A 15283-nucleotide genomic window follows, 5' to 3' on the forward strand; every position below is an offset into this window, starting at 1 on the left:
TCCTTTGGGATTTCTTTTAGAACTTGGAAGCTAATTCCTTTCTTTCTGTTAGTAAACAACTCATTTACCCTTTTCTTAAGATACTTTTTTTTTCCTGTGCAAGGATGCCCCCTAACTCCCACATGGAACTCCAAGGACTTCGCCATCTTTTTGCATAATAGAGTAAACTGCAACTCTCTAATTTCACATTTTGCCAACAGGAAAGCTGTCAAATTTAGGTTCTCCCACAGCCTGGAACTCCCTTAAGAGCAGAGCTTCTACTTGTATAAAATTGGGGACCACATAAAAGACCAGGGGTGCATGACTTAGGAACACATGCAGAGACTTCTCATGCTTTTTGGAAGCAATGAAAAGGAGAGGTGGGAGGGCAAAAAAGAGGTTGGGCAGACAGGTGCAGCCCTCAGCAGTGTCAGGTGCACCACCTTCGTGGCTCACAGATGCTGGGTAAGGAGTCAAGTGAAGAGAGAATGGAGTCCAGATGATACTTGAGTCACAACCTACAACATAGAAAACAGAATGCAGACTTTGGCCTGAAAGATTGTCAGTTTAAACAGGAGGATGGTAGATCCAGATGAAAAATGATGATAGTTTCTCAAGCATGCATTATACCTTCTAGCCTAAAAAAAAATCCAGGCTAGAGATGATGGACCAAGGTAGTTGAGATAGAAGTGGGGAGAAGCAGTCTCATCCTGGATATATTTTGAATCCCATATTTTCTTCCTTAGTTTCCCTTTTCTCTTCTTTCTCACAATTCTCTATGTCACTCCCCCCAAGAAATAGAATTTATATTTATATATTTGTGATGCCAAGCACTTTAGCCTGGTGCTGTCTTAGGTTATACCTCTCTCCTTACCCTCCATCCCTGTGAAGCTTGCATGGGTCTGGGAACAGATGATGACATTGTTGAAGATTATGCTTTTAGGAGGCACTGGCATGCATGGGAGGAGGGACCAGCAAGTCCACGGAAGGGGGTCAGGAGCAGGATCTTCCCTTTTCTGTTGATCAGGAAACTCAGCCATAAGCTTAGGTTTATTACTGATCATGCCTGGAATGCTCTGAAGATGTTTCCTTATGGAAATTGCTCTCATCATTGACAGTTTTACAGAGAGAAATTACACTGGAATGGAGGACTTCAGCAAAGTCAGGAAATAGCTCACTGCTGCGCTTCAGGCTGATGCATTGGCAGGGACAATATCAGTCTTAGAACTTAGCATCTCAGAATTAGAAGGGTTCTGTCTTAGTTATCTAGTGTTGCTATAACAGAAATACCACAAATGGGTGGCTTTAACAAACAGAAATTTATTTTCTCACAGTCTAGTAAGCTACAAGTTCAAATTTAGGGCTTCAGCTCCAGGGGAAGGCTTTCCCTTTCTCTTGGTTCTGGAGGAAGATCCTTGTCATCAATCTTCCACTGGTCAAGGAGCTTCTCAGCTCAGGGACCCTGTGTCCAACGGACTCACACTCCAGCTCTTTGTTCTTGGTGGTATGAGGTCCCTATGTCTCTCTGCTCACTTCTCTCTTTTATATCTCAAAAGAGATTGACTTAAACCCTATCTAATCTTGTAGATCTCATCAATATAATTGCCACTAATCTAGCTCATTACATCATAGTGATAGGATTTACAACACGTAGGGAAAGCACATCAGATGACAAAATGGTAGACGATCATACAATACTGGGAATCATGACCTAACCAAGTTGACAGATATTTTGGGGGGACACAATTCAATCCATGACAGGTTCCTAGATGGTATTTGATCCAGTCTTTTCCCACTGCTGTGTGAATCCCTGCCATGATATGTAATCATCCAGCTTTTGCTTGAAGAGTCCATATCCATAGATCACAGAGTGTGAGTGCTAGAAGTGACCTTAGAGATCATATAGAGCTAGAACTAGAAGGTTCCAGGACTCAAACTCCAAGACCCATATTCTTTCCACTCACTCTGTTGTCTCTCTGAATAAAGGGCAGCCCTTGCTGGTAGAATTGCAGAGGTGGGTTTCAATGTTTCTGGGTTCACCCCTCACAGACTGTCTGGGTTTATCTGCCTTTCAATCCTGAAGAGTAATGAACCTTTTCTTTTTGTTTTCAACCCCAGGAGTTGTACTGCTATCAGATGCGTACCCTGAGAAAATCTTGCTTGGCCTTTTGGCTCAGTATGACAGCAGTAAAGATAAGCACACGCCAGAGACCAGAATGAAAGTCGGGGAAGTCCTGATGAGAATTGTCAGAGCATTGGGTAAGTTTTCTTGTTTCATTGGTCTGGAAAGGAGCTGGGGGATCAGTATGGCTTTGGAACCAAAGCCTTTATTCCTGGAGGTTTGTCGTGCGAGCACAGTGAGGCCAGGTTAGGGGCTGAAGTGAACTCTTCCTTGTGTAAGGATTTAGCCCATATCCAGATGCCAATCTAAGAGACTGGCAGCAATAGTGCCCATTTCGTACAACTGCTTTCTCTTCTCCTCCTGGAGCTATGTTGGGCCCTGATTTTCACTGAAATTGGAGTGAGTTGTGATCTTGCAGTAGCAAGCATGTAAAGAAAAGGAACGTTAGAGGAAGAAGAGTAGTGCTAACTCGTGTTAAATGTCTATCGTGTGTCAGATGGTCTGTATATATGATCTCATCTAATTTTCCAAAAAAATTCTATAAAAAAGACTGTTGTTAAGTAGACTCATTTCTATAAATGAGGAAACGGTGGCTTAGAGACCTTCAATAATTTGGCCAAGACTCATTCAGCTGGTGAATGCTAACACCAAGAATTGAATCCACCAGCTTGAAGGAAGTTAGTTGCTCTATGCTATGCAAGCTTGAGAGTAGTAGATACGAGTACAGGCTCTAGAGTCTCGCTGCCTGAGTTCAGATCCCAGATTGCTACGTTTAGCTTTGTGATTATGGGAAAGTTTCTCAACCTCCTGGTGCCTCATTGCCCTCATCTATAAAATAGGGATATTAGTAACACTTACCTTAGGGCTGTTTTAAGGATTATATAGGATAATATTTGCTTAGAATACTGCTTGACACAGTCAGTGCTCAATAATTTTGTTTTTTCCTAAATAAAGAAGAAATATCCCCTTTTTAAAGAAAAAAAAAAAACATATTTCTTTGAGCACTCATATGGGGTTGGGAGGCAGAAAGAGAAGAAATGATCTCAGCTTCAGTTTGATCTGTCTGTGTGCTATAGTTAAACTTATGAATTTTGCACTTTACCCACTAGGGAAAGATTTTGGAAAACAAACCAGCTTTTTGCCACTTTGATCAAGAGAGCACATTGAATTCTTCCTTTACTAGCATTTCAAAGAATTTAATAAGATTCTACATAGCCATGCATCCTTTTTATTTATAGCCCTTAGTTTCCCTAATTTCTGGGTGATCGTTCGATCTAAAAAAGATAGAACTGAGATCTCCAACTACTTGAATCCATTCATGAGTGTGAGATTTAAATTTTTTCTATTCTTTGAAGAAAGACTAACTTTCTATATTTGCCATAGTCTTAAATTTGAGTCTGAAACATACTAGACAAGTACACCAGTATAAGAAATTATTCTCTCAAAGTAGATGTGAAGTTTAAGCTTAAAGTATGACAGGATTGACTGTAACCTCTGACTTCTATTTGTGTCACTGGGATTATCAGAGCTGAGAAGGAATGTATACCATACATAGACGTCAAAATAACATGTATTTGTTCGATATCCTCTGGTAGACCACTACTGTTGGGGAGGTAAACAATGAAAATGCGTATTTCTCAGTCTCTCCTGGCCAGTCCAAATCATTTCCTCAGGTGGGAGTGAAGGTGGGGGTAAGGGGTTGGGTTGAGTGGGTGAAAGACCTTATAACGTTCTCCTATAATTAACCCAATTTCCAAAACAGCCTTCTAGCATTGCAAAGCAAATTCCATCAATTCTCAAAGTTCTAATCTTTAGGTAGCCTATTTTTCCAAGGATGCAGCTGTAAACATAGCTTTAGCTTAACTGCTAGTTTCTGAATTCACATTACCAAGTTGTCCAGGTGCATAGATGAGGTGGCTTTTTGAAATCCTTTAAGTGAACTTAAAGCCCAGTTTTATAATATAGCCAACAATATTAGTTTACTAGTGGGTTAGAAATCTTTGTGAACCCCCACTTTGTGAGATTTTCCTAATGAGTACCCTAGTTCCCTTGGCCCAGGCCGTGTACTCTCCCCACCTCCACCTCTCCCATCAGGGAGGGTTTAGTGGAAGAGCAAGGCCCACAGGTAGGAGCTGGGTGCCATACACTACTGCTTCCTCTTGGCATCACCCTCAGTTCCCCAACCACATCCACATTTCTTCCTGCCACTAGACAATGGAAAAAAATCAGCAGGAGCTTTTTTTCTCCATTTTTGCAAATCCACATATCACATACATACAAAGAAGTATGTAGGACACTAATTTTCAGAGCATACTTTGATGAGTCTTTACATATTTACCAACGCCTGAATTAAGATATAGGAATTTCCATTTGCCCCTTCATATTCTATACCTAGGGCCCTGGTGGCGCAATGGTTAAAAGCTCAGGCTGCTAACCAAAAGGTTGGCAGTTTGGATCTACCAGCCTCTCCTTGGAAACCCTATGGGGCAGTTCTACTCTGTCCTCTAGGGTCACTATGAGTCGGAATCGACCGATGACAATGGATTTGGTTTGGTTTTTAGTCTATACCTGCCTCAATGGTAAGCGTAGTTCTGACTTCTTGTCGTCACTGGTGTATTTTGATTGTTTTTGAGCCTCATTTTAATGGAATTAAATCTCCATATTTCCAGTAAGCTGGTGATCGGATCTAGATGCTAGGGTAGATACAGGTCAAATTTCGAAAGGCAACAATGCTTCATAGGCTGTACTGTGAACTTCCTCTTGCCTAGTTTCAGAATATCTGTAATATCTGGTTATCTCACTATTGAGATTTATAGGCCGTGTTTTTAGCAGGATATATCCATTTTAAAGTTACCACGAAACCTTTCTCTTAATGGTTTAACTAACTGTTAATGATCATTGCCTAGATCCATTATTTCATAGGAGTTATATTTTTTATAGATTAGGAAACTGAGAGACAAAGAGGGTTAGTAACTCGCCTACTATCATAGCTAATTAATGGTCGACCTCGGATTTGAACCCATTTAGTACAGCTTCAGACCCAGTCTCTTACCTATCCTGAACATTTTCCCATGTCATTAAACATCTTTTTCCTATCATTAATATGGCTACTTTCCGTGTTTTCTATAATTTTTAGTGATTGCATGATACTGTATTATTTAAATAAAAAAAAATATATATATACCATAATATTTCAACCAACTAACTTACAAGGTTGTTCTCATTTTTCACTATGATGAATTACATTGAGGTGAATATTCTTATAGCTAAATCTTTGTGTGTAGGTCCATGATAATTCCCTAAGGAAATTTTTCAAGAAAGTAGAATTGGGTTGTTGAAAATGTGTGCATATTTTAAGGCTATATTATGTATGTGCATATTATAAGACTTTATTGCTAAGTTGTCTTCCAAAGAGAGGTTACACCAGTTTATATCAGTAATTTCTGAGAATATTCATTTGTCTGTATGGTCATCAACAATATATATTATCATTTTTATAAATGTTTATCAACTAGATACATAAAGAAATGCTGTCTTGGTTTTATTTCCATTTATTTGATTAATAAAGTAAGTATTTTTCATATGTTTACTGGCTACACTTTTGTGTACGTGAAGGGAGTTTGAATGTATGTGTGTGAATTACCTTCCTGTCCTTTGTCCATTTTTCTATTGGGATATTGATTTTGTTATCTAGTTTAGAAAAGGTTTATATATTTAAAGATCTTGAGCCATTGACATTTATTTTGTAAATATTTTTTGTTTGTTTACCATTTAATTTTTTTCATGTTTTTTATTTTGTTCTTGATAAACAGAAGTTTCAAATTGTGATACAGGAAAATCTGTCTTTTTCTTTATAATTTCTCTCACTTAAAAAGCATTTCCCCAACCAAGATTATATAAGTATTAATCTATATATTTTAATCTCTACTCTTCAATGTGGAAAATATTATGGAAGGATTTTGGTTTAGTTTCTTTTACTTAAGGATCTGTTTCATTTTTTGTTATACTTGTAGACATTTAATCTTAACACATTGTTAAATTACCAATCACTCCAAATGTTTTTCCATCTGTTTCCTCTTATGTGGTCCAATGTCGATGTTGACAATAACCTGTGGACTGTTACATGTCATTGCATTTTTTAAAACGTCTTTTTAAAATATGTATAACATATTTAAAATTCATATTCTTGTCTTGGAAGCTCTTTTCAGGAGGTGTTTTCCCCCCTCAACATTTTCTTTTGAAAAATCTTAAACCTACAGAAAAGTTAAAAAGATTAGTATAGTGAATAATCAGATTCTCTTCACCTATATTCACCAGTTGTTAATATTTTGCATCATTTACTTATTTCTCTGTCTGTATTTCTCTGAGTGTAGACATTTTTTTGGAACCGTTTGAAAGAACATGGCAAATATCCTGACACTTCACTCTTAAATACTTAAGCATGTATCCTGTAATCACAACTACCTTTATCACACTGGGATTTTTTTTTTTTAACTATGCTTTAAGTGAAAGTTTACAATTCAAGTTTCTCATACAAAAACTTACATACGCATCGTTGTGTGACCCTAGTTGCTCTCTACAATGTGACAGCACAATCTCCCTCTCTACCCTGTTTCCTGTGTTCGTTCAACCAGCTCCTGTGCCCTTCTGCCTTCTCATCTCACCTCTGGACAGGAGCTGCCCATTTAGTCTCATGTAAAAAAAAAAAAAAAAATTTTTTTTAATCTACTTCAGCCAAGAAGCACACTCTTCACCAGTATCATTTTACGTCTTATCATCCAGTCTAACCTTTTTCTGAAGAGTTGGCTTCAGGAATGGTTTTAGTTTTGGGCTAATGGAGAGTTTGGGGGCCATGTCTCCTGGGGTCCCTCCAGCCTCAGTCAGACCATCAAGTCTGGTCTTTTTACTCAAAGTTGAATTCTGCACCCCACTTTTCTCCCACTCCATCAGGGACTCTGTTGTGTTCTCTGTCAGGGCAGTCATTGGTGGTAGCCGGGTACCAGCTAGCTCTCCTGGTCTCAGTCTGATGGAGTTTAAGCAGTTCTTTCTGTATCTTGGGCTCATATTTTCCTTATGTCTGTGGTGGTCTTCATTCTCCTTTGCTCCAGGTGTGTTGGGACCAATTGATGCATCTTAGATAGCCCCTTGCTAGCTTTTAAGAATGCAGACACCACTCATCAAAGTGGGATGCAGAACATTTTCTTAATAAACTTTGTTATGCAGTTGACCTAGATGTCCCCTGAAACCATGGTCCTCAGACCCCTGCCCCTGCTACTCTGTCCCTCTAAGTGTTTGATTGTGTTCAGGAAACCTCTTAGCTTTTGGTTTAGTCCAGTTGTGCTGATTTCTCCTGTATTGTGTGTTGTCCATCCCTTCACCTAAGATAATTCTTGTTTTTTTTTTTATTATCTAGTTAGTGAATACTCTCTCCCTCCCTCCTCACCCTCGTAACCATCAAAGAATGTGTTCTTCTGTGTTTAAACCTTTTCTTGAGTTCTTATAACAGTGGTCTCACATAATATTTGTCCTTGTGCAACTAATTTCACTCAGCGCAATGCCTTCCAGATTCATCCATGTTATGAGATGTTTTGTGGATTCATCGTTGTTCTTTATCGTTGCATAATTTTCCATTGTGTGAATATATCATAATTTGTTTATCCATTCAGCCACTGATGGGCACCTAGGCTGTTTCCATCTTTTTGCCATTGTGAACAGTGCTGCAGTGAACATGGGTGTGCATATATCTATTCACGCGACGGCTCTTATTTCTCTAGGATATATTCCAAGGAGCAGAATTGCTGGATGATATGGTACTATTTCTGGCTTTTTATGGAAGTGCCAAATCAGTTTCCAAAGTGGTTGTACCATTTTACATTCCCACTAGCAGTATATAAGTGTTCCAGTCTCTCCACAACCTCTCCAACATTTATTGTTTTGTGTTTTTTGAATTAATGCTAGCCTTCTTAGGGTGAGATGATATCTGATTGTAGTTTTGATTTGTATTTCTCTAATGGCTAATGATCGTGAGCATTTCCTCATGAATCTGTTAGCCACCTGAATGTCTTCTTTGGTGAAGTGCCTGTTCATATCCTTTGCCCATTTTTTAATTGGGTTATTTGTCTTTTTGTTGTTGAGATGTTGCAGTATCTTGTAGATTTTGGAGATTAGGCACTGACCGGATTTGTTGTAGCCAAAAATCTTTTCCTAATCTGTTGGTTGTCTTTTTACTCTTCTGGTGAAATCTTTGAATGAGTGTCAGTGTTTGATTTTTAAGAGCTCCCAGTTACCTGTTTTCTCTTCTGGTATTTGTGCATTGTTACTAATGTTTTGTATTCTGCTTATGCCATGTATTAGGGCTCCTAGCATTGTCCGTATTTTTTTTTCCATGATCTTTATTGTTTTAGATTTGATATTGAGGTCTTTGATCCATTTAATTTTTGTGCACGTGTGAGGTATGGGTCTTGTTTCATTTTTTTGCTGTTGGACATCCAGTTATGCCAGGACCATTTGTTAAAGAGACTGTCTTTTTCCCAATTAACCCACTTTGGACCTTTGTCAAATATCAGCTGCTTATAGGTGGATGCTTTTACGTCTGGATTCTCAATTCTGTTCCATTGGTCTATGTATCTGTTGTACAAGTACCAGGCTGTTTTGACTACCGTGCTGGTATAACAGATACTAAAATCAGGTAGTGTGAGGCCTCCCACTTTGTCTTTCTTCTTCAGTAATGTTGTACTTGTCCAGGGCTTCTTCACATTGGGATTTTTTTAACCTATGAATGTTGGGGTGCCAGCTTTGCTAAGTACCTGTTTCTTTTTTTATAGCGTCATAGCAACCCTATAGGACAGAGTAGAACTGCCCCATAGGGTTTCCAAGGAGCATCTAGTGGATTTGGACTGCTGACCTTTTGGTTAGCAGCCAAACTCTTAACCACTGTGCCACCAGGGTTTCCTGTTATCTTTAGACCAAGGAAGTAATCTGTATATAGTAAACTCTGCCACAAATAGAACTTGCAATACTTAGCAAGTCCAAATGTTCAGTTTATTGAATCAACCCGGGCAAAGCAAGAAATTCCAGAGCCAGAAAGTATGTCACCAAGCTACTGTGACTTCCCTTTATCAGCCTTGCACTGGCTCTGAGGTAACTGAAAGTTTGAGAAAAGCAGTTGAAGAGCTCTTTATAATTAAAGAACAAATCTGACTTTTAAAGGGCAGTGGTAATTTACAGCATGGATGAAAGCATCAGCAAGTTATGATTAAAACAGCATACTAACACACATCTCAGAATCTGTCTCTGTGCATGTTTTCTTACTCATGCCCAAATATATACCTCTTCCTCTTTCATTTTCGTATTTACCGTGCATTAAAGATAATGGAGACTGATGGAGGAACTGGTTGGTTTACTGATGGCAAAGAGCCTTCTGGTGTAGCTGTGCCTTGGTGGCATCACTATGGGTGTAGGGTCTTCTACTCTGCAAAGCTAGCAATTCATACTTTGAAATTTGTTCACATTAAATAGAGTCTTAAGAGACCAATTTGTTAACCAAAGACCAATTCATTAACTTACAGTGAAAGGGCATATTTATCTGAAGGTCAGATTACACATATTTACTCTTAAGTAACACTTTCCTGGTATTAATGTACTCAAGACATTTAATTGGTAATTGGAGCATTGCTTGATAAGTAGAATTTCAGCACAGAGAACTGAATACATCTGTGTGGGTATTTCCTTCTGAGATTGCCTAGAGAATTTTTCCTGATCTGATGCAGACTATACTTCTTTCTCACACATGCCAGATACAGTATCTTCTCTCTCTTCAGCAGAGCTGAACAAACACTCTACCCAGTTCTTTGTTCCTCTAGACCACTGATTCTCAACCAGAGGCAGTTTTTCCGCCCAGGGAATATTTGGCAATGTCTGGAGACATTTTTGGTTGTTAAGACTGGAAGCTCATCTACTGAGTGAAAGGTTGGTGGTTTGAACCCACCAACTGCTCTGAGGGAAAAAGATGTGGTGGACTGCTTCTATAAAGATCGCAGCCTTGGAAACCTTAGGGGTAGTTCTGCTCTGTACTATAGAGTGACTGTGCTCATGGCAATGAGTTTGGTTTGACAACTGGAAGGGTGGTACTGGCACCTAGTAGGTAGAGACCAGAGATGTTGCTATTCTTGGTTCAGTGCACAGGACAGCCCCCCACAACAAAGAATTATCTGGTGCACAATGTCAGTAGTGTCACTGTTGAGAAACCTTGTCCTGGAGCTCATGTGGGCCGTTCCGCCTCTGCTTTTATAACATCACTCGGATGTGTTCGTTAAATCCAGGGCTGCCACATACAGTTGTGCAGGTTGTTCAGAAGTACATAAGCTCCAAGGGACACCACTGTATGAATGGCATACAGTGGACTGGAGTTGTACAGTGCACAACCTATGCAGTCATCCTGGTGGCCCTGACTAAATTTTAGGCTGTCTTAAACATCTTAGTTACATTTTAGGTTGGTATCTCACTGGGGAGAGTTTGAAAAATTTATTTATTCCTTTCTGTAATATATGGAAGCTTCTGTACATGGCTAATCTTATCTATTTTATACCAATCTTTTTAGCATAACTTTTAGTGGGTAACCTTTTCTGATATCTGCTAAATATAGGAAGGAGTATGCCCTTCTTTGAGCCTATGACCACCATTGAAGTGGTTATATATGCCTTATTCTTTTTTTATCTTCCTTCTACCTTTAATGGACCATAATATGACCTAAAGTATGTTGTTAAATTATCCCTTATATTTAGGGAGTATTTTATGTCCCTTTCTAACATTTATTTCTCATTCTAAGGAAAAAGAGAGAGAAAATAAATGAAGTTGCTTTTTATTTGTATGTAGCTCTCGTTTCAGTTCCCAGCTTGGGTCAGAAGTCCTTGATGGAAAAGCAGTTTCCACCTCTGCCCAGAGTAACACCCAAACATGCTCTGAATTCTAATTTAGTTTCCTGTTATTGTCAAGTTTTAAATTATATAAATTCCTGGGTTATTTTGTTGCTCTTTCTAATGCTCAAGGTTGTTTATTGTTTTCCTAATCCTGGAATTAGGGGTATCAGTGTAGTTCAGTTCAAAAATATTTATGGAGTAGCTATGTTTTCCAAATTACCCACAATAACCACATATTACTGACATAATTAGGGAAGAGGACTGTTGATAAATAGATTTTTAAGTCATACCCCTGAAAAAAATTGACACGAGGAGGAAAAAGAGGAGGAGGAGAGGTCTGTGCTTAGAACTGGAAATAGGATGAAAAGCAACAGCCTCTTCCTACAAGGAGCTTATAGTTTAGTGGGAGAGGTCGACTCATACACAGATCATCTCTCAGTAAGATGCTGTGCTCATGGTGGGACAAGCTTGTGCAAGGTATTGTGGGAGCACAGAGGAAATGGTCTTGTCTGTCTTTTGTGTGGAGACCCTGCAGTTGAATGTGACAGCATGCTACCAGGCTATAGCTCCTTACCATTATCACAGCACAGCAGGTCAGCTTTTGAAAAATAGCTTTTGTATGACAGTTTTTGGAGAGCTTTTCACCCCACAGCATAGGCTTGAATTAAAGTGAAAAGGTAGGCTAGAAGCGTGAATAATTGGATACCAGTTGGGAGCTTAGCGTTCATAGATTTTGACAGCAATAAACAAAAGTCAAGGTTTAGAGTTTACATGTTTTAAAAGGAAAAATTTTCAACAAAATTCAGAGAATTAAATAAAGTGCTTCTTGTCAAGTCTGCCTAGGTTGGTATTAGTATAGTTTAAGTCAACAAACATTTATACTAACGTAAATTAGAAATACTAATATGGCCAGAATTGAAGATTGAATTCCAGGCTAAATAACTATTTCTTTTCTCCTCTTCCTCTTTTTCCTCCTCTTGTCAATTTTTTTGATGGATGTAACTTTAAAATTTATTTATTGACCCCCCCTTTTTTTTTTTATCTGATTATATCATGGTGAATAATTTGGAAATTATTAAAAAGTATGAAAATACCAAAACCAAACCAAACCCGTTCCTGTCGAGTCGATTCCTACTCATAGTGACCCTATGGGACAGAGTAGAACTGCTCATACAGTTTGTAAGGAGCGCCTGGTGGCTTCAAACCACCGACCTTTTGGCCAGCAGCTGTAGCTCTTAACCATGGCACTGCAAGGATTTCCAGTATAAAAATAATCACCTATAATCTCACCACTGGGAAGTAACCATACTTTATTTACATTTTGATACGTTTCTTTCCCATATCTTTTTCTTTTACAAAATTGTAATTACATTGCCTTTTTTCACCTAACATTATTTGTAAGTACTTCTGCATATCATTCAATATTTCTTGAAAATATAATATTTATTGGTTATATTATAATCAATAAATTTGGATTTACCAGAATTTTATTTAACTATCTTCCTATTATTGTGTAATTGTTTCCAGTTTCAATTACTGATCAGTGAAAATGTGCTATTGGTTATTATTATACATGAATCCTCTTGGTGAATCTCTGATTCTTTCCTTAGGCAAGATTCCTACAAGGGAAATTACTAGGTCGGAAGTATAGAATGCTTTTAATGCTCTTTAATATTTAGTGCCAAGTTTCCCCTCCAGAAATGTACACAGTTGTCAGCAGTCAATGAGAGTGCTAATGTCTCACACAGAAATACTGTTCCATGGGTTTAGACTAAACTTCTAACCCTGACCGGCAATCTCTAAAAATGTGTTCCACTACTCCCAGAATGAATCAAGGAACCTGTCAGAGAATGTGGGTGGGTGGGTGGGTGAGTAGAGGGAGGGATGGATGGAGGGAGGGAGAGAGGGTGGCAGTAAGAATGGTAGAAGAGCAGCTCAGACCAGGCAGTGTCGTCATGATGTACAAAGAACAGCACTTCTTAATTATTTTTAGAGGCAGAACTGAGTCTTCTAATCGGCAAGCTCAAACAAGTTCCAATTTAGGTCAGAGACTTCTAAAATTGAGAATGAAAATAGCTATAGTCTTGTCACTCCATCTGAAGTGTTTACCTGCAGGAAAAATCAGAAATTAATATTTTGAATGAGGAGTGAGGTGTGAGAATTAAATCTCGGATCTCTTTTGGTGTGTGTCACAGCAAGTAGAATGACACCCAGAAATCCTGGGGCAAAGCAGCTTATACTCCTAGGCTAGAAGGTGCCTTTTCTTAAATTACTGTATGCTCCAGGAAGAGGGTGGGTCCTGGGCTTTAGGGTGTATTTCTGACTCTTAAAACCTGCAAAACATAAAAAAAAAAAAAAAAAAAAAAAAAAAAAAACCTGGAGAAAACCCTGATTTAAGGTGCTTTGTCAACGATTCCGTATAACTTGCTTAATTTTTTAAAAAATAATTTTTATTGTGCTTTAAGTAAAAGTTTACAAATCAAGTCAGTCTGTCACACAAAAACCCATATACACCTTCCTACACACTCCCAATTACTCTCCCCCTAATGAGACAGCCCGCTCTCTCCCTCTACTCTCCTTTCATGTCCATTTCACCAGCTTCTAACCCTCTTCACCCTCTCATCTCCCCTCCAGGCAAGAGATGCCAACATAGTCTCAAGTGTCCACCTGATCCAAGAAGCTCACTCCTCACCAGCGTCCCTCTCCAACCCATTGTCCAGTCCAATCCATGTCTGAAGAGTTGGCTTCGGGAATGGTTCCTGTCCTGGGCCAAAAGAAGGTCTGGGGGCCATGACCACTGGGGTCCTTCTAGTCTCAGTCAGACCATTAAGTCTGGTCTTATGAGAATTTGGGGTCTGCATCCCACTGCTCTCCTGCTCCCTCAGGGGTTCTCTGTTGTGTTCCCTGTCAGGGCAGTCATCGGTTATAGCCGGGCACCATCTAGTTCTTCTGGTCTCAGGATGATGTAGTCTCTGGTTCATGTGGCCCTTTCTGTCTCTTGGGCTCATAATCGCCTTGTGTCCTTGGTGTTCTTCATTCTCCTTTGATCCAGGTGGGTTGAGACCAATTGATGCATCTTAGATGGCTGCTTACTAGCGTTTAAGATCCCAGATGCCACTCTTCAAAGTGGGATGCAGAATGTTTTCTTAATAGATTTTATTATGCCAACTGACTTAGATGCCCCCTGAAACCATGGTCCCTAGACCCCTGCCCCTGCTACGCTGGCCTTCAAAGCATTCAGTTTATTCAGGAAACTTCTTTGCTTTTGGTTTAGTCCAATTGTGCTGACCTCTCCTGTATTGCGTGCTGTCTTTCCCTTCACCTAAAGTAGTTCTTATCTACTATCTAATTAGTGAATGCCCCTCTTCCACCCTCCCTCCCTCCTGCCTTTTGTAACCACAAAAGAATGTTTTCTTCTCAGTTTAAACTATTTCTCAAGTTCTTATAATAGTGGTCTTATACAATATTTGTCCTTTTGCAACTGACTAATTTCACTCAGCATAACGCCTTTCGGGTTCCTCCATGTTACGAAATGTTTCACACATTCCTCACTGTTCTTTATTGATGTGTAGTATTCCATTGGGTGAATATACCATAATTTATTCATCCATTCATCCGTTGATGGGTACCTTGGTTGCTTCCATGATGTTGCTATTATAAACAGTGCTGCAATAAACATGGGTGTGCATGTATCTGTTCATGTAAAGGCTCTTATTTCTCTAGGATATATTCCAAGGAGTAGGATTGCTGGATCGTATGGTGGTTCTATTTCTAGCTTTTTAAGTAAGCGCCAAATCAATTTCCAAAGTGGTTGTACCATTTGACATTCCCACCAGCAGTGTATAAGTGTTCCAATCTCTCCACAGCCTCTCCAACATTTATTGCTTTGTGTTTTTTCGATTAATGCCAGCCTTGTTGGAGTGAGATGAAATCTCATTGTAGTTTTGATCTGCATTTCTCTAAAGGCTAATGATCGTGAACATTTCCTCATATATCTGTTAGCTACCTGAATGTCTTCTTTAGTGAAGTGTCTATTCATATCTTTTTTTAATTGGGTTATTTATCTTTTTGCAGTTGAGTTTTTGCAGTATCATGTAGATTTTAGAGATCAGGCGCTGATCAGAAATGTCATAGCTAAAAACTTTTTCCCAGTCTGTAGGTAGTCTTTTTATTCTTTTGGTGAAGTCTTTGGATGAGCATAGGTGTTTGATTTTTAGGAGCTCCCAGTTATCTAGTTTTTCTTCTGCATTGTTAGTAATGTTTT

The 15283-nt window shown here is 38.9% G+C and overlaps 1 protein-coding gene across 1 annotated transcript in view; it reads left to right on the forward strand.

Annotated features, from left to right (window-relative positions):
- The window catches only part of TANGO6 (transport and golgi organization 6 homolog), a 207689-nt gene that overhangs the window by 95640 nt on the left and 96766 nt on the right, over positions 1 to 15283 (forward strand). The window contains exon 15 of the mRNA XM_049864569.1: positions 2098 to 2238. Within this exon, the coding sequence (XP_049720526.1) occupies positions 2098 to 2238 (141 nt within the window). The remainder of the gene's footprint in view (positions 1 to 2097; positions 2239 to 15283) is intronic.

This window comes from Elephas maximus, chromosome 21 (genome assembly GCF_024166365.1).
Source record: "Elephas maximus indicus isolate mEleMax1 chromosome 21, mEleMax1 primary haplotype, whole genome shotgun sequence".
NCBI lineage: Eukaryota > Metazoa > Chordata > Mammalia > Proboscidea > Elephantidae > Elephas > Elephas maximus.